The 19,746-nt window shown below is 37.5% G+C and overlaps 2 protein-coding genes across 2 annotated transcripts in view; one reads left to right on the forward strand and one right to left on the reverse strand.

Annotated features, from left to right (window-relative positions):
* LOC113045348 (zinc finger CCHC domain-containing protein 2-like) overlaps positions 1-9,199 on the forward strand; it is a 29,696-nt gene extending 20,497 nt beyond the window's left edge. Inside the window, exons 6-14 of the mRNA XM_026205684.1 lie at positions 523-617; positions 754-837; positions 928-964; positions 3,527-3,611; positions 4,112-4,179; positions 4,327-4,418; positions 4,554-4,646; positions 5,634-6,698; positions 7,706-9,199. Of these exons, the coding sequence (XP_026061469.1) occupies positions 523-617; positions 754-837; positions 928-964; positions 3,527-3,611; positions 4,112-4,179; positions 4,327-4,418; positions 4,554-4,646; positions 5,634-6,698; positions 7,706-7,767 (1,681 nt within the window). The 3' untranslated portion in view covers positions 7,768-9,199. The remainder of the gene's footprint in view (positions 1-522; positions 618-753; positions 838-927; positions 965-3,526; positions 3,612-4,111; positions 4,180-4,326; positions 4,419-4,553; positions 4,647-5,633; positions 6,699-7,705) is intronic.
* Positions 9,200-9,805: 606 nt separating this feature from the next.
* On the reverse strand, positions 9,806-19,574 carry LOC113045349 (exocyst complex component 3-like). The gene is made up of 13 exons (XM_026205685.1): positions 19,428-19,574; positions 18,369-18,545; positions 18,064-18,283; positions 16,596-17,277; positions 14,351-14,468; positions 14,098-14,223; positions 13,911-14,011; positions 13,708-13,818; positions 12,177-12,318; positions 11,965-12,087; positions 11,414-11,575; positions 11,160-11,281; positions 9,806-10,802 (listed from the first exon to the last, which is right to left on the reverse strand). Exons 2-13 carry the CDS (start codon positions 18,510-18,512, stop codon positions 10,607-10,609), a joined length of 2,247 nt encoding a protein of 748 aa, XP_026061470.1. The 5' UTR covers positions 18,513-18,545; positions 19,428-19,574; the 3' UTR covers positions 9,806-10,606.
* Between the last annotated feature and the right edge of the window lie 172 nt (positions 19,575-19,746).

Raw genomic sequence — 19,746 nt, forward strand, 5'->3', positions numbered from 1 at the left:
TTTCAGTGCAATTGCTAAATCTGAAAGTCTCGGTGCTAAACCAAAAACAACATTGAGCCTTGCATAACTAGCATATTTTAAAACGCTAAATACAAGTGCATTAGTTTTATTAGTTTCAATCTGTGGTGGACTTGGAGAGGATTACGACTACTAACCTAAACCAATTCAGAACTGTTTCCTGACTACAGATGTTCAAATGATATAGTATTAGACAGATGGTTTTTAATTCTTCAGAGATTGAAAGATTTGGATCAAGTCCGTCACTAAATTGTCAAAGGGATTCAGTGTTCAATTCTTTTTTTTGTTGTTGTCACAAAAAACAAAGTGTATTTTTCAAGTCCCACAACACATGGCAGTATTTAGGTCAGTAACACTGATGTCAGGACCAGAGGGGATTCTGCTTCCTGTAGGACAGCTTAGATGTGGTGAAAATAAAACATCAGTGACGGTTTTAATACCTTTTAACTTTCTCTCTCTCTCTCTCTCTCTCTCTCTCTCTCTCTCTCTCGTGTTCGTTTGCAGGGAGAAGTTCCTGTCTCTATCACAGGATGTCCTTCAGAGATGTGATGTTTCCAGGTTCTTCCTGTCTGATGCTTCTGTACTGCCATGCAGCCACTGTGAGAATCCTTCCGACTGGCCAACCAGAAAATGCTATCAGTTGATGATTAATGTTAAAATGACCAAATATCAGTATATTAATGGGCCGAGCATGATTTCACAGTGTAACACTTGCCCATCTGCTCGTCTCTGCAGGTACCAGTGCGCCCGTAGCCAGAATCCATCAGCCTGAATGCGGTTTCTCTGAGGACTGCTCCGAGACGTCCAGTCTGGAGGAGGGTGAGAGAGATACAGACCTGTCAGATCTGCCCTACAAACACTTGCCAACACGCATGCTCTGGTCTCATCAGTGACTTTTCTCTTTTACAGATGTGGAGGCTTACAGCGTCAGAGCTGCGGGACTTAGGTACACCTTCACTGACCGAACAAATTCATATTTTAATACAGCAAGGATGCATTCACTTGATCAAAAGTGACAGGAAAGACTGTAGGAAATAGGGGTGTAACTGTACGCAAAAAATCACGGTTCGGTACGTACCTCGGTTTTAAAGTCACGGTTCGGTTCTTTTTCGGTACAGTAAGGGAAAGAAATGCAAACATTAAACTGCAGGTTGTTTATTACTATACACTTTTAAAAAAAATACTTTTTAATAAAATATATATAAATTAAAAAAAGAATAAGAAAAAAAATACTGCTGAATACTAAATACTCTCAGTCTCAAACCAATATCATATAATAAAATATAATTAAAAATATAAATAAAATATAAATAAATAACTATGATTAAAGTGCAGCATTACCAATCCCAGCTTGTTGGCCTGCTTCACCAGAACCGTGCCGTGCCTGCTGCTGTAGGTGACAGGGACACCGCCGACAGATCAGGCTCTTGTCTTCATGACAGCAATATCTATACTTCATGTTGAGCATAAATATAAAGCCTACTGATAAAGGACACCGTCAACAGTATTGATGGCAAAATAGACTAGGTATGTTTGACAGGTGCAATATTTGAAAATCGATAATTATTCATTTATTTTTTTAATTACATTTATATCTGAATTTATGTCAACCTATAGACTTTCAAACATCAAAGTGTCATGAATTAATATGTATTTGTGTAGTACAAAATGACATATAATCATATTTTCCTATTCTATTTTGCCTGGAAACGCTTCCAACACACTTGCGTGTCGCGTGAAAAATAGGCGTTGGTTCTATTTCTAGCATGCACACGTTTTCCACGCGGATCGATCCGCGCCTGAGATGCACGTCTCAACCTCGCGCCCTCTTTGTGAAGCCAATAAGGAAGTGACTAAAACTGCAATTTATTGACTGGCGGCTTGAGGCTGGCTGCAAAAGGGAGTCAGTCCCATAGACTCCCCATGTTAAAATGCCCAACTTTACAGCAGAAAAAAAACATGTTTACAGCCTGGTTCAAACAATGATTTTGGTCAATATTTCTAATTTTGCCTTTCATGACAACTGTGAGGGGGGTGAATTTTTTTATAACTCATCCGTTTAAATTATATTAAGCCTTAAAGTTCTGCATAATTAAGGGCGTGGCCACTTGAGTGACAGGTGGATTGCTGCTGCTGACAATGCCGTTGCGCTAGGTGGGAGTGGCTTCAGTAATCAGCTCCCGCCTTTTTGCCCATTTTCGATTATCCGGGAGAGTCGCGCGGTGACGCGCTGCCAAGATGGCGACGGCCCGCTCTGCACACTTTAGGCTTCAAAACCACTATATAGGAGTCTATGGGTGACGTCACGGACACTACGTCCATATTTTTTTACAGTCTATGGTCTCAACGCAGGCAGTCTGCAAGCTCTAACCTGTTAACATGGGAGCCGCACGCAGCTGAGACGCTTGCGCCACACATCCAGTGTGTCGCCGGCATTAGAATCAGCTGCAGGGCGGGATTTGCGCTAAACGCGGAGACTTCCGCCATTTAATATGTTCGTTTGGAAACACGAAAATGTGTGCACGTGCACCGAACCGAAAGCCCTGTACGGAAACGGTCCGGTACGAATACACGTACCATTACACCCCTAAAGGATTCCATTTCAAATAAATGCTGTTTTTTTTTTTCAACTTTCTATACATTAAAGAATCATAAAAAATGCATCACTGTTTCTAAGAAAAGTTTTCAGCATTGATAATAAGAAGAAATGTTTCTTGAGCAGCGAATTGGCTTATGATTTCTGAAGATAATGCGACACTGAAGACTTAATGATGCTAAAAATTCCTCTTTGCATCACAAGAATAAATTACATGAAAATAATTGTCTCTATTTGAATATAACGCCACAATTTTTTCATATTCCACTATGTTCTTCCCGCAACTTTATTACGAGTTAATACGTTTAGCTTAGCACCATTCATTCCTTAAGATCCAAACAGGGATGAATTTAGAAGCTACCAAACACTTCATGCATTCCCTATTTAAAATCGCCACGTTTTATTTAGTGTCACCATACTTACTTGAGTGACCATCTTTAAATAGGGAAAACATGGAAGTGTTTGGTGAAACACTCATCTAAGATAAGGGAAGAACATAATGGAATATGGAAAAACGGTGGTGTTTTCTGCTTTACTTTTTGATCAAACAGAGGCAGCCTTGATGAGGATATCTGATGAACACTTCTTACAAATACATTAAAAAAGACATCAGCATATATGTTGTTTAATAATTTATTTCTTCTTTTTGTTTGTTTAAGTTTTGTTTAGCTTGTAAAGTGTCCTTTTTTTTTTTTCTTTTTTTTTTTCTTTTTTTTTTTAAATAAATTTTAACTTGGTTTGATATTTTATTATCTAATGCAATGGCATTCATGTATTAAGTGTGGCTTACGTGTCCAAATACTTGAGGCCGCTGTACACGATTTAATATCAGGTCTGTCTTGTAAGGGTCAGTAGAGTAAACCATGTTTATGGTCATTTCTTGTCACATAATCAGTTTTCTTCTCCCTGTAGTATTCAGCGCTCTGAATGCCAGAGGAGAGGAAACTGTGAGCAGAATGGAGAGAGAGTTTGGAAGAAAGAAACTGAATTGGAACAGGTGAAGCCGTGAAATTGTTTCTCGTTCTTTGGTATTCTGGGAATAGCATACGACTGAGATATGTGCTTCTGCAGTCTGAATACTGTGCACACAGTCTGCAATTTTTTAATGCATACTGTCTATAAAGAATAAGTTAAATATTGTATACTACAATTTAGAAATTCATTACCATAAGTTAGTCATGTATGAAATAGAAAGTAAATTTTTCCATACATTTTTAACATCTTATTTCACTGTTGGATTGGACTGTCAAAAGTTCTGAGGTTTTTTTTTTATAAAGAATTGGATTAAAAATGTTTGGCAACCACTCTTATTTTTTTTGAAGGAAGAAAAGATGCAATTTTAAAGGGAATTAAACATGCATCTACTGAACTAAGATGATTGCAGTGAAGCACTACTTCACTGTTTTGCATACAGTAGTATTAAAAAAATTAAATAACGACAAAGTTGTTCATTGTTTTGAGGCATGTTAGACATATTCACACTCTGTCTGCCTGCAGAGCTGCACAAATGACAGAAGAATCTTCACAGCTGGACAGAAGAACAAAGGAAGGCCAGCTGGAAAAAGGTACACAAACACTGTTGAGTTGCCCTCTATATGAGTGCAGATTGAAATGTTGACCTGGTCTTATTTCAATATTTTGAAATGCAATGAGGCATGAATACTCACTGATGCATTGGGCTTATGGTCACGACTGCTGATGTATGTTTTCAGGGATAGAGGCAGACGAGTTACTGGTGTCAAGACTTCTAATGGAATCCAGAAGCCTTCTGCAGCACTGATGATCAACCAGTCAGCTTCCAAAGGTCTTTGTGCCATAACTAAAATATAACAAAGCGAAAATGATTGATATCTGTGCATCTTCAAATACATACCGCATACATGTACTACTCCCTTACAGATAACTACAGCTGTGTTTTCTTCTGTCTTTTGGTATGTAGACACAGGAAGGGACCGGTATGGGGACTCCTCATCAGAGAGCTCTAACTCAGTGCCGTCCAGTCCTGTTCACCAGAAGAGCCCGGAGGACCAAGGTGTGTTATTCATAATGTAACTAGTTAATAAAAAAAAATAACTGTAATTTACTGAACCTCATGTTGTTCCAAACCCATACAACTTTGTTTTGTGAAACAAAAAAGGAGACATTTAGCAGAACAACAAACTCCGTCACGTCTACACAGAATAGTGCTTATAAATAAGAAGAAAGCAAGTCAAATTTGGTTCCATTTAATAGATTATCCTCCAAAAATTGTAATTCTTATCGATCCAAAAATTTTCTTTGGAGGGCATCTCCATGTGATCTAACAACAAAGTTTTCATGGTTTTTCAGCAGTGACCCAAAAACTGCTCCAGTATTGTTTTAGTATATATATATATATATAATATATATATTAGAAACAGACGTACAACCAATTTGCATTCCAACCTAAATTCGAGGTCATGCTAAAATGAAGTCAGATTAAATAATAATACAATGGAGTCAGATTTGAGTTTAACCTAAATTGAATAACTCTACACGCTGAAAGACAGAACATGCAGGAATATATATATATATATATATATATATATATATATATATATATATATATATATATATATATATATATATATATATATATATATGTGTGTATGTATATATATTAGCTTGATCATTTTATATTTCCAGTTATTTCAATTCAAATTTGATGTAAAGTATTTAGTTTTTGCCTTAAATTTTTTTTTTTCTGTTAGTTTTAGTAATTTTGCTTCTTTAACTTCTCATTTAAAAAAAAAAAACTATTTATATCATTTATTTAAAGTATATGACTGGTTTCAGTTACAGAAAACTGAATAACCAATGTAATTGTTTTTGTTGTTGTTTTGTTCTGTCTTTTATTGTCATAGAAATACTACTGTGAATTATATTATTTATTTAATTTACTGTTGAGGCAAATGAAAATGCAAAAGTTCCATGTTTGCTGTAGTTCCATTATGAATTATTAAATGAAATCTACATGATGATTTAATGTGTGTGTCTTCAGATACAGAGAGTCAGTCTGATAACTCGGTGCAGGAGCCAGCTGAAAAGACTCACCTCGCCAAAGGCGTTGGCGGGAAAGCAGTTGCCATGGTGAATCCATTAGTTCCCGAGACCCAGAATGTTCCGCAGCCTCCTTCAGTGGTGGAGCTGGCGCTGACCGCGTGCCTCCCTTACGCCCTGCAGTACAACACCACCCCTCAGAGAGACGCGGGGCAGGGTAAGATAACCATCACCATCCCGCTGGCCCAAGACCCTGGAGCATCATCAGCCAGCACTCACCCACAGCAGCAGCCACCGCTGGGAGCGTTCAGCGTCCTCTCGCCCGGCCAGTGTCCTCTGCAGCCCGCTAACACCACCACGGCCAACAACCCCATCAAAACAAACGCCAAGGCCACTGTTACTGCCAACGTCCCTTCCAGCTCAAGTTCCGGCAGTAGCCAAGTACCAGGACCTTGCCCCACAACTGTACCAACGCACACCCCGGGACCAGGGCCCCTGCCGGCCTCTGCGGTCACACACAGCACCGCTCAGAACAACTCCTTGTCCTACATCAACTGCTCCAGTCTGCCAGTTATGCCACAAGCAAGTGGTACACAGCAGCAGCAGCAGCAGGGGGGCTGCAACGCCTGTGGCTGCCGTGGCACCTGTGGAGGAAACAGTGCCCACCAGACACCCAGCTACTTCCTCCCGCCCCAACCCCAACCTGCCCGTCAGATGTTCGGGCCACCACCTGCATTCTTCCATCTCCCTCCCTCTCTATGCAACAGCTTCCCTTCCCAGGGTCACCAGAATAACGGGGCGCCGCTGTCCTTCTACGCCCACACTGGTCCTCCTGCAGCGTTCCTGCACGCTCACTCGGAGCACATGCTGGCATCGCAGGCTGGATACAGTCTGCCTCAGATGCACCACTTCCGTCACTATTACCCACCTGTCTTTCCGCCGGTTGGCATGATTTCTAGCGGAACCAACATGAAGAAGACCAACAACGTGTCCTGCTACAACTGCGGCAAGAGCGGACATTACGCTCAAGAGTGCAAACAACCGACCATCGACGCCGGGCTGACAGGTATGAAGATGCCATATATATGTGTGTGTGTGTGTGTGAATATATGTTGTTAACAAAGCATTATCTAACTCTTTATGAGATAAATTGGGTTTTAAAATAGACAGTGAGTAAAGGATACAAAGTTTCTAGTACACGATTAGACAATTTAAAAGGCATTCTCATGTAATTTTTGAATGGTGCTTCACCTTATGGTGCATTAATTTCAGTGTTTAATGCTAAATAAAGGAGAAAAATTTAGCAATTTTTTATTAATAAAAAAGAAATCTATGTAGTATCTATCCATCTTTATCTCTGTATATGTATAGACACACAGTAGTAACTAATGAAAACTGTAAATATATTCCATTTAATTGTTTTATTTCTTTGTAGATTATTAAAATCTAAATTAAGATTTTGTAAATAGGGCTAACGTTTCATTGTAAACTACAAACATAATGACTGTATCATAAAACTAAATATCACGGTATTTTACTTACCTCAGATTCTCCTTTGTCAGAGAAAGATAGTGGTCATAACGGTGGCTGAACCCCTAAAAACAACACTTAAGTAACACTAGCATATATTCGTGTGCGTTATTCCACATCGTGTTAAGTCAATTCCATTTTTTGGAAGGAAAACAGAAAGAAATTCAAGTCGTTTTCACTCATTTTACTCATTTTCTCCTTTCTCCACTTGAGTCTCGCGCGAACGGGGGTAACGGCTTGTTTGTGTCAGTAAAAGCAATAAATTTGAATGTAGAAAGTGAACAAGATTTTATTATTACGGTATTATTATAAACGCCTCGCACCCACGCTTTGTAATGCACTGACCCAGTTTTATAAACTTCATTTTATGTACATTTTATGTACTTAGATGTTTTTGTGTTGCTGTGGCAGTTAAAAACCTCAAGGGGGCGCGAGAGTTACATACATATGTGCTGTGAACTTGAGTAGCTTGTGCCAGATACTTTTTTCCAGCCTTATTCTTTAGCTCCATATCACTTGTAAACCCCTTTCTATTTGTTTCAGGTGGTTTCCGGCTGAAGTACGTTGCCCCAAACTCCTCGGAAGCATTAGATAAAACCGACTGACAGCGAGCAGGGGACTGAAGCCCGGCGAGCCAGCGATTCCAGAGACCCTTGAGATCGTTCTGCTCAGTTTCTTCAAGCCTTGTCCAGAGAGCAAAACAACAAAAAAAGAGCCAATGCAAGACGAGTTGCTTAAACTTAATGGGTTCTCTTAGAAATTAAATTATCTTAATGTTATAGTTTATATAGGATGGATTGCCAGATGATTTTTGTTTTAGGTTCAGACTAGTTTATTGTTGTCAGAAGGATTTTATATGAGCTGATGTTCTCATTCTTGAGTCCTTTAGTGCAGTATTGCTTTTTTTCTGACACGGGTGAATCTTTATAGGATTTTATACATGTTGCAAGAGAAAACGACAAGAAAAGTACTGAGAAAAAAAAAGGAATATTTTGCAAGTTAATTTTGTTAATAAAGATGCGCTTGTTCTCTTGCTGATAGTGGTTTATAATGATGCTCTTGCGACATTATACGCTGCTGGTTCGCCATGTTCTCATTCTGAATGCGATGCACTACAACTGTTGTTCTCCATAAAATGTGAGTCAGGTGTTTAAAATGCACTGAAAGAGCCTGATCTGCAGTCCTGCCTCTCATCTACACGTGCTGACCACTAGAGAGCAGCTCCAGCCCGCGCAGACTTCTTATTATAGGAGACAAAATCCTTCATACATGCACTGTTAGAGGAAATGCAATTGTAATTTCCACATGAGATACTCTGTAACCAAGAGTTTCGTTAACATAGGCCAACTTTGAGCATCATAATATCTTGCTTGAGTGCTAAATATTTTCTTGCATACTCAAAGAACCAGAAGGCGAATGTTTGTGCCTATTGCCATGCAAGCAGCTGGAAGTGTATTTAAAATAATTTCAAGAGTCTTGATTCTTTGTGATTTAAGTACATATTTAAAATGTCAAAGTTGTATTTCTGAAATCTTCTTGCGATATTTTTTGCCAAAGCAGCCCTTTTTTTAAATATATAGAAGGAGATTTGGCATGTTTGTATTGAGAAAATAAATTTTATTTTGATATTTTCAAGAGATAAGGGCTCAAGGCCCTTCATGCTTGTCCAGGTGTTTTTAGCACATTTATGATTAGTAACATGCAGTGGACTAGACGAGTTGCTTTCCTCAACAGTGAGTTGCAGGTTTTGAAATGTGCTTTCATTCAGTTCTGTAAATTGTTTCTAATCTGTAAACTGACTTTAAAGGGAGCTAACTACTCGAGGTTGAAACCTGTCGACTGTATTCATTTTTATAGATTTATGAAGCTGTACTGTATGAACAAGGTTTGATATCTGCCTCTGAGTTTACGTTTACTGTATTTCATATGTAATTGTTGATTAATCTGAACTGAGATGTCAAATTAATCTGATCACATTTGCTTTTTTGGCAAATTGGTAATTTCTGTCAAGATATTAGCAATAAATATAAAAACCCATTTTGTGGTGTTGCTTTTGATTAGAAAGTAGCCATTGAGTTGTATATCATAAGAAAAAACAAATAAACAAAAAAAATCTATGACTATGTAAGTCAATGGCTACCAGTTGTTTGGTTCAAAGCAGTCTTCAAAGAATCATCTTGTGTGTTCAACAGAATAAAGAAACTCAAACAGGTTTAAAATAACTTGAAGGTGAGTAAATGATGAGAGAATTGTCATTTTTGGGGGGTGAACTGTCCCTTTAAAATTTGAAAAAGGTTTATATTTTATGTTTTTTATTTCAGCTGTTTAAAACATTCACTGCATAATGTTTCACATATTCATTCTTAAAATAAAACCGTAAGCAATATGCTAGTTGTACAACATTTGTATAATCAACAAAATTGCACTAATTGCGTGAGCGCTGCTTGCTTGTGTGACGTAAGATGAAGAGGACGTTAGAATCCCTCAGAGCTCCTCCCCTCATCGTGAGCTCAGCCAATGAGAAGAAAGAGATTACAAATTTAAATAGACGTTCCCTAAACTGAGCTGGCAGATCCAGGGGCATGCGTGTGTGTAGAAACAGATGACCTGCAGGTTAATCCAACATCGTAAATCTTTTAGATCGTTTAGTGTTAACCCGGATTTTATTCCAGTGAAAACAGACGTGATGGAGTACAGTGGTTCGTTACAGTTCATGACAGTAACCAGCAGGATGCTTCTGAATGTGTGGCACTATAGTGAAAAAGAAATTAAACTCTACATTATTCATGAGAACGAACGACACAAACGCTGCTGAATGCAACCTCATCATTTGTTAATGCACTATATAAAAAAAATCTACTGAACATTTGAGTTTTAATGTAAATAACTGAAAAAATAAATTGCTATTTGTCACCAGTAGGTTAGACAAACCTAGTGTATCTTTAATGCCATATTTGAAAATGTAAGAGAAAATGCAATTTGAAAGGTTCTGGTTTTGTAACTACTTAAATGGCTTTTCATGTGAACCAAAAAACTATCATATTTGCTTTATAAGACATTGAATATAAGTGCATACTTATGTTGTCTTTCTAAAGCCTGACATCCATTAAGTACAATATAGCTGCAATATGTGGAAATATAACTCCCAAAACATATTTTGGTGCTTTTGACAAGCTTTTGGGTGAACTATTGTTTTAATTAATCTTTCAACCATTTTTCGAAGGGCAGGGTAGGATTTTTTTTTTTTTTTAAATGTTTCTGTACATCAAGTCATCATAATAAATCTAAGCATCTGCAGTCTCAACACGAGCTGCTGCCATTCAAGTGTACATCATCATCCACTGAGATGGCAGAGAATATATTTCCAAAGTGCATCATTGGAGTCGATACTCCATTCAGTGGCCTGTTAGCGGCTTAGTAAAGGCTCTAGGGGTAAAGGTCAGATTATTTGAGCAGTTTGGGAACAGTCATAGAGGTCATGGCGGTCATGGTGTTGGTTGGCACAGTGATGTCTCTGAAGATGGGCTGAGACACAGTGGAAGAGGATGGTTTGTTCTGGTTCAGAGTTTCTATGATCATCTGTCTCATTTCTCGACTGGCATCTCCACGGACTGCTAACAGGGCCACAATGTGCTCCTCTCTAAAGACAGAGAAAAAGGTGGATCTGAGTGTCCATTCAATGTTAATGATATTGTTATTATGTAAAAGACCATTTAGTTGAGCTCTCCTTTGGCAGCTGAAACATTTCACAAATTTCATAATTTTACATTACTGCAATGTGTCTGTATTTGTCTTTTTTTTTTTTTTTTTTACTTGAGAATAACAGAAATATCATCATAATGCTAAAAAAAAAACTAATGGCAATCAAAACAGGCTTTATTATCTTTACAATATATCTCTCCTTTTTATTTCCTTTGTATCTCGCAAAACGTGTCATCTAGCTCCAAGCAATAAAAACTTTTTTTTAATCAATGTTTTCAATGTGATGAAGTCTGACCTGATGTCAGGATATTTGGACACCAGGGTGGACACCTCCAGGTAGAGCAGCGCAGGATCGGTCAGTTTGAAGACCTCAGCGATGGCAGAGATGGAGTCACACAGCCGGTCTGTGTCCTCTCCCTGAGCACACAAACACGCTTTACAAAGAGCTCTTCAAAAATGACCATGAAGCAGTAAACCCTAGGTCTGTTGGATGACAGCAGCATGTTCTAGACATCATTCCTTCTCAGTGCAGAGGGTTGTGAGACTCACAGCAGAAAGTTTCCTGAAGAGGAATTTGAACTGATCTGCTTCTTTCATCATCCGGTCGGCTCCCTCCTTCCTCTCATCGGCGTTTTTAAACGAGATGCGCTTCTGCATGATGGCCTTCAGATACTCCACCACCACCCGCCGATGAGCCTCGCTCGTCATTTCCTGTTTGACGCACACCAATCAAAACATGGCAATAAAAACCATATCGGTTAGTGCTGAATAACGTTACTTCTGCAATAGATTCACTCATTGAATTAATGCAGTATGTAATGTTTGTGTGTGATGCGAATGTGATGCGATTCATCTGCGATAATGAACGTGATAGTGCGTAGCTTGTCAGCGAACTACGGCTCTGTATATTAAGTGCCGCTCCATTTGAAAGCAGGTGATGGATATTTATTACTAATCACAGAACCAGCTTTGCTAAAGAGACACCCATGACAATCGCATGCGATTAATCGTGCAGCTCTAATATATATGTATCGATACATGATTGTACAGCACAGTCCTGTTCAAATTTAGCATTTTAACAAATAAGATAAATTACTAACCTGATTATTAGGCTTTTTAACTTTGGCAAAGTCGTTAAAGTAGTCTTCCACGGTCACACAGATGGTGTCTACAGCATGAGATCCGGTCAACCACTTCCGGGTCAGCAGATCATTAAGATGATGCTGTCAAAAGAACAACAAAAAAAATCTGACACATTTATCCTAGTTACTAAACCTCAACATCTAACCGTACACAACCTGAGCGCATTTACCTCCAAATCCAGGAAGACTTCATCCAGCAGGAACTGGCAGCCCTCTCGGGCCACCTCGTTCAGGAGCTTGTCTATGGTGGCGTCGATCTGAGTGGGTTCAGTCGACTGAGAGTACTTCCTTTTCAAGCTATTTATAGACTCTCTGAAACAGGCATATTGAAGTGAATTAGTTTGGTTCATTAGCAGCATATTACTCATGTTTATGTTCATGTTTTTTACAAAGAAATATTGCAGGAATAGCATTTTTTAAATTATCGCCAACATTTAACGCCTCGTGAATAAACAAAGGGTGCCAATGTGAGAGAGTGCACACTGACGCACAAAATGGGCAAATAAAAGCATATTTTTTTTTTTAAATGTCTCAGGCTCGTATTTTTGGCTTGATGAGCCACTTTTTAAAACTGGCTGACCAATGAGATTAGCACTTTTGTTCAGGTGCCTGGAGCTACTAAAGTGGCACTCAAGCACGATCACACTTGATACCTAACAACGAAGAGGAAGTAGACCAAAACGATGCATCGAGGCAAGATGAATGTAGAAGCTGATGGTCTCTTTGGAGTCTAAACACCAAAAAAAAAAAACTCTACAGTGACTACAAAAATCTTGATAAGAGGGAGTTATTATGGAGAGGAATTGCAGCAGAAGATCAAACAGGATTCGATTTCTGCTTTTCATTAAGCACAATCTAATGTCAGTGTTGTAACTTTTGTTGTTGAATAATTATTTAACAATTTTCTGAATAGAAGCATATGTGATGCTAAGTGTGAATAATTAGAAACATTATTATGTTTGTTTATTTTGAAAGATTGCAATGATGTGCATCTCACCCTGATCTACTTCAAGTACACACTAAGTATGCTGACATCATTGTTAATCATTTAGCCTTGTCAAGTAGGTGAGTTGTGTGGTTTTTTCTTCTTGTGTTCTGAAGTAAAAGAACGAGAAATATGACATCCGTGTAAGCATCTCAATTTTCTAGAACTTTCACTAACAGTCAGGGAGTGAATTTGCATGTTCAGTCGGCTCATCGCCTGCGAAAGTCGCTTGAGTATGAACCCAAAAGGCAATAAACGCACGTGTATGAGGCTTAAGACTGCACACATACAAAAAAAAAAAAAAAACACTTTAGGCTGTATGGTATACAAATTCTATCTTTTTACATCTCAAAATGTTAACTAAACAGGACAATTCACCCAAAAATGAAAATTCTTTCATCAATTACTCATGTCATTCCAAACCTGCATTAGTTTTTCTTCTGTTGAACCGATATTTTGATGTATGTTGGTAACCATTAGGTTCCACTGACTTTTTTTGGGGACCTCAAACTTTTTGATTACCAACATTAATGCGTCACAGAGAGAGAGAAAAACAAAACAAAAAAACTTTGCAAAGACATGCTGGTTTGCAACGAAAATAATAACAAAATTTCCATTTTTGATCAAATTGAATTTGAACTTTTTAGGAATTCCCGGAGACCCTGAATTGGCAATAATTTAATGCATTACTCATTTATTAATTTCAAGACACTCACTTGAACGTCTGACAGTTGTTGATGATGGCGATCATGTACTGAACGTAGCACTGCGGGAGCTGACGATCTTTCAGATGTTCCTCCTTGTAGCTGATCGCCTCCTCTCGATACCTGCATACACATGCAAGAGTGGTGAAAATGTGCATCTTTACCAATAATGACAACTTTTATAATGATCAGCGGTCAGTTTGAGATCCCAGTACCTCACAAGGAACGAGTGCATCTGCTTCAGACAGACTCTCAGCACCTGCTCTTTAAAGGTCTCGTTGATCTGCGCAGCCACCTGCAAATTCTGCTCAAACATCTGAGGAGCAAATAAAGGAAGATCTCATGCCAAAGCTCATGTGAGTGGGTGTATTAAAGCATGAGGTCAGCTAGAAGTTGTTGTACCTGGAAGACAATAGCAGGTAAGGTGGTTTGGTAGTAGCCGTCCTGGTCAGCCTCAGGCTCCGTCTCCTTCTGCCAGTCTTTCTTATCAGTCTCCAAAGCTTTGCGCAGCCAGCCTGTGATGTTTGACTGGAGAGAATTGGAAGACAAGAGCGGGCTGCTAAACTGAAAATGCTTGGTCATGCACAGGTTTTCAAAAGTCTGCGCAGTATGTAAGATGTAAAGGCTTTTATTTTGAGTCCTGTGCTGCACTCACAGTAAAGTTTTTGAGGTATTTGCCCAGCAAATTATCCACCACGTGTTCGGGCAGCAGTGGCTCCAGCTGCTTGACGTCACACTCAGGCTGCAGATCAGGATGAGCCATCATCTCCACACTGAGAGAGACAGAAGACAGAACCAGACATCACTTACACTAACACACCAATTACACGCGCTTCTGCTCCTCGTCAATGTCAAATGTTAGAGGTTTTCTAAAAGATTTGTATGACAGAATTAAATGGGAGTACATTTAGAATGTGATTAAAGAGTAAGTTTGAACTATGTGAGTATTTTAATGACTGATGCCAATTTCAAGTAATATATGATATAGATTTGGAAATAGGTAATAGATAATGCTTACATGTAGTGACCTAAATGTACGAAAAATTGACCAAAACTTGCACACAGTGTTTGATACAATATTAATTTAGTAAAAATGTAAATACTGGAAAATAGAAAATATTTATTATTTACTGCAGAGCTTGAATCTGGAAGTAAAAATAGGTCAAGATGTAAATAATCAGTCACACAATGCTTAAGAATTAAGGTACCACACTAGCTTAGTTTAAAAATGTTTTTGTCATTTCCTCTATCTGTTTTTGGAAATATGACTAAGATAAGGTTAATCAGAAATTATTCATATAACTGCCATCCATGCACGTTGTTACTGGTATTAAACTATTAACTTATATTATTAGTTAAAAGTCAAACTTTTTTAATGCACTTTTTTATTTGATTAAAAAACTATTTTTGATTAAAAAAAACTGAAATATAAAATGCAGATGACATACAGATGAAAAACAGACTTCAAAACTTGTAAACAGTAAAGTTAGAAATGATGCATCTGCAGCCAAATGCAATATAGCTAAATAGAAAAAAAAGAATAAAAATGCCAAAAAACCCACACAAAATGACTACAGCTTAAACTAGAATGAAAATATAAAAATCAAAGCAAATTCTAAATATTAATAAATACTATGATAGTATACTGTATAGATGCAAAGAAATAAAACAATTCATAGTGCATCCCAACATGTCTTTCAGCATGTAAAAGCTGAAGATCTGCAGACAAGTCTCTATCTCCTGCTCTGTTTAGCTCTACTACACACAAGTGCATTAATCTTCCGGCTCAATCCTGTGAGCGCACGCGATCTGATGGTCTGCTGTGAGTCCATCAGTCAAGCTGTGCTGCTGCTCTCGGCTAATTGCTCCCTGCTGCGCTCTGACAGACTGATCTGCCACTGAGGAATGTGATGCTGAGTGAGGCTAGTAAAGGCAGCATCACAGATGGTCGTTTTCTCTTCAAGCAAATGTTTACTTTCATTTCAAATTTACTAAGTTTTTCATTTAACATAACAGCGGGAAACATATAAACCCTTTTTTGCTGGAAAACGATGGCATATGATAGAATTACCACAGCTAGCCACTTGATAACATTACCTTGATGAGATTTAAATAAATTCAATTTAATACAACAGTATTACTATATATAACCTGTTAATGTAATATCAACAGCCTAAAACACTTTGAAAAATAATAATAAAATTATGATAATAATAACAATAAATGCTATATTTTATATTAATAACAACAATAAATGAATAAATATATTGTTTGGAACAAACAGCAAATTGCTGAGAATATGCAATTAACTCAAAAATGTAATTACATTTGAAATTATTCATAATTTTCATTTTCATGAATAATGATTGCTGTCTATAGATAATAAATAAATAATAATAAAAAAAATGCATGATTTGTCTTTCATAGAAGAGGTGGCAACCAAAATAGAAAATTATTACAAAGAGAGGCTTATTTGATTTTTGAGTTGAAATCATTAACACCGACTGGTTTAAATGAAGAGTTTTCTGTAAAGAGAAATTATCCCTCATTAATTAAGATCAGCTGTCAACAATTTGCAATTGTGACTATATAAGTGCGTTGTTGCTTTTTGCCTCAAGAGCACTGAAGAAAGCATGAACTGAAACCCTTTTTGCTTTGGTCTGTTTTTAAGACACCTTGCACTTTTTTATTAAAGTATTAAAAAAATGTTTATATATATATATATATATATATATATATATATATATATATATATATATATATATATATATATATATATATATATATATATATATATATTTGATAAAAACAATCTATCAGTTTTCACTGACAGATAGATCTCAAGTACTCATGCAAATCCCTGTTTCATTTAAGATAAATGCAGTCCACATGTATCTTACCTTTTATACGTGTTGAGGACCCACGTGAGAAGAGACACAATCTCGTTGGCTTCCAGATCTTCAGCTGCGAGCTCCTGCACGCGTGCCGACACTGATTTAAGATACAGGTTTAGGAACACCTGGAAGGTGTTATAGTGTGGCGGGAAGCACTGCACCATCAGGTTCTTCACCACGGTCAGGTCATCCAGAACGTACTTCCTAGTGATCTCCAGCAACCTCACCAGCCACATCTTGTCAGACTCGCGTGTTTCTGACTGCGTGCTCTCGATGCGACCACTCACGGTGCTCTCTAGGACTTCATTCATTCGATTTTTCCAGGATTTGGGCCTCCCGGGTGGGATGAACCCGGTCTGCTTCTTACGGTCCAGCATCTTGCGGTCGATCTTCTCTTCACGCTCGATGATTCGGACCACAGACACCAGCATGGTGGGGTCGCGGCGGACAGTGACCATGGCGCGTTGGAGGACCATCCAGAGTTGTTTGGAGAGTTCCTCTGACAGGCCCTGCACCTGGCCGAAGTAGTTACGAATGAGGTTCATGTCATGGACGTTCTTGCTGTCCATGCGATACTGCTCGTACATGAGGTCATCGCGGGAGCACTCCAGGTCCATTAGCTTGCGGTGAGCTTGAAGCAGCTCGCCCTGCTCGATCAGATCATGAGTCTCTCGTACGATCTCAGGTACTGTAGAGGAGGGAGCAAAATGTGGGTGCAGCGTCAACAGATGCAAATCATACCAATATAGGACCTATCATCAATTAGAAGACAAAAACAGTATGTAACTGTAAATAAATAAATACATACATACATGGCAGTGAAAATATATGGTAGTAAAAATTAGGCAAATATTGTTGGAGAAAAACAAGCCATGAATGTGCATCAAAAACATTAGAAAAGTAAATTACTCAATATAAAAATGTATTTAAATAAATCAACCTGTAAATGTACAATTGCCATAATAATAGCTAATAAACAGTTAAATAAATGTGTTTAAGATTTGGAGAAAAACAACATTTAAATGGGCAATAAACTGACAAATAACTAATACATATTTTATAAAAGAATTTAAAATAAATGAATAAGTAGTAAAATGACTAAACTATTGTTGGAAAAACAACTTGTAAATGTCTTAAAATAGGTAATATGTGGTAATAAATAAATTAATTAAAAAGTAGTAAAAATAGCAAATACTATTCAGTAAAAACAACATGTAAATTTTCAGTGAACACATTTACATGCATAAATTGTGGGAAAAGCATACCATTGGAGATAAAAAAACAAACAAATCAAAAAGAAACTGCAAAGGAGATGTCAACAGGAAAAAAAAACATATAAGAGTAATAAAAATATGATAATTGCTATTTTTATTAGTAAATATTTTAAATGACAAAAATAACCTGTGGACCTTCAAACAAATCCTATTTTAATTGAGTATCTATGATAAATGACTCGGGCAGCATCCAGCCTCACCTGAGAAAATGTTTTTGAGGTTCTCGACGGCTGAAGCCAGCTGACTGTGCTGAACCACTGCGTCTTTCACGTCCTTCAGACTCTCTATGGTGTTGATGCTCTGCCTCCAGTCTTTACTGACGTCTGCCAGAGAGCTCTGGATGTCTTTCACATCACACAGGGCTTTATGGAGCTGCGTGAGGCCTGTTCGTACCCCATCCAACTGAGACTGAATAGCAGCCTGAAAAGTGATAAAAGGCTTGGTTTAAATGAACTGGTAAAACCATTCCTCAGATTAACAAATGGTTAAATGCAAGTAGCGTCACCTTTAATCTAGCTTCCACGGAAGCTTTCTTGCGCGCCTCTCTCCGTCTGTACTGCTCCACTTTGTCGAGTTGGTCAGAGCGCTGCAGCATCCCAGCAACCCTCTGCACTGCCGTGGCAACCGCCTCTCTGTTCGTCTCCTCCATTGTAACTGATCCCAAACTGCAGGGTTCAAGGTACTAAAATGGAAAAAACAGCAAGGGTTAGAAGTGCTGATAATGACCCTAACTTCAGAACAAGAGATACTGAATGACCCGACTCAAACAGCAAGAGTTAAATGCACTCAGAATGACTGAAATAGCTGTAAACATCACCAATACTAAACTGATGGGTTAATTGCACTGCAGTGTTATTTTCATAGACAGTAAAAGAGTTATTTTAGTATCACTGAGAGAATTAATTTGTCATTAATATTTTAAATTACAAATTCAATTTGTAATTAAATTAAATGTTTAAATTTATTTTTATGTTTTTATGTAAATTTAACATTTTTATTCTGCTTAAATTTTATTCAAAGTTTTAGCAATTGTGTTGTTTTTTTATTCGTTTCTGCTTAAAAAACATGTTTATATTAGCTTTTATAAAAGTTATAGTTACATTTTAAATTCATCAAGTTAAACTAAATAAAAATATGAAATAATTGCACATATTTTACACTATTTAATTTCAGTTAACGTTTATTTTTTTATGGTTTTAATTTTATTTCCTACTACACTGAAGTGAATCATAGAGCAGACGTTAAATCTGAACAAAATGACATATCTGACTGAGCATTTGCATTTTTGCAGCTGGTTAATGCAGTTTTTGCATGTAGTATTTAAGCTAACACAAACAAATAAAACTAGTTACGTAGACCTGCTCAGAATTGGTATGGTTTAGGAAAAGAATCAAATGAAACTGTAATTTTTTTTATTTATTGTAATAATCGCACATATCTTGCTGATTTTCTGTGCTGAGGCCCATACTGACAGATGCTACCTGGCTAACAATATTAGCATTCAGAGGTCTGCGCTTTTCATACATAGATCGTTAAAATCTCGATGTCATGTGAAGGTACTCACCCGGACCTGGTGTTTGTTTTGCGAGCTGCGAGTTGTTGTTATGACCTGTTCATTGATATTTTATTTTAATGTTTATTCTCTTCATTTAATGTCATAACAGCTGTTTCTTCCTGGTGTCGCCCAACGCTCGGTCAGATGACGGCAGCGACTGCGCCGAGAGCATCAACCGTGCGCAGGGTTTACGCAGAAAACGGACCAGTGATTATGAAGGACAACACGGTGAAGATGTAAAATATATATATATATATATATATATATATATATATATATATATATATATATATATATATATATATATATAATAAAAACTAAATAATTT

Source organism: Carassius auratus, chromosome 27, assembly GCF_003368295.1.
Source record: "Carassius auratus strain Wakin chromosome 27, ASM336829v1, whole genome shotgun sequence".
Taxonomy (NCBI): domain Eukaryota; kingdom Metazoa; phylum Chordata; class Actinopteri; order Cypriniformes; family Cyprinidae; genus Carassius; species Carassius auratus.

Excerpts from the sequence above, each read along its gene's own strand:
- LOC113045349 (XM_026205685.1), bottom strand. The coding sequence starts at position 18,512 with ATGGAGGAGACGAACAGAGAGGCGGTTGCCACGGCAGTGCAGAGGGTT. Across the intron at positions 12,319-13,707 it reads AACAACTGTCAGACGTTCAA|AGAGTCTATAAATAGCTTGA; the intron begins GTGAGTGTCTTG and ends TGCCTGTTTCAG. Across the intron at positions 11,576-11,964 it reads TTAAAAAGCCTAATAATCAG|GAAATGACGAGCGAGGCTCA; the intron begins GTTAGTAATTTA and ends TGCGTCAAACAG.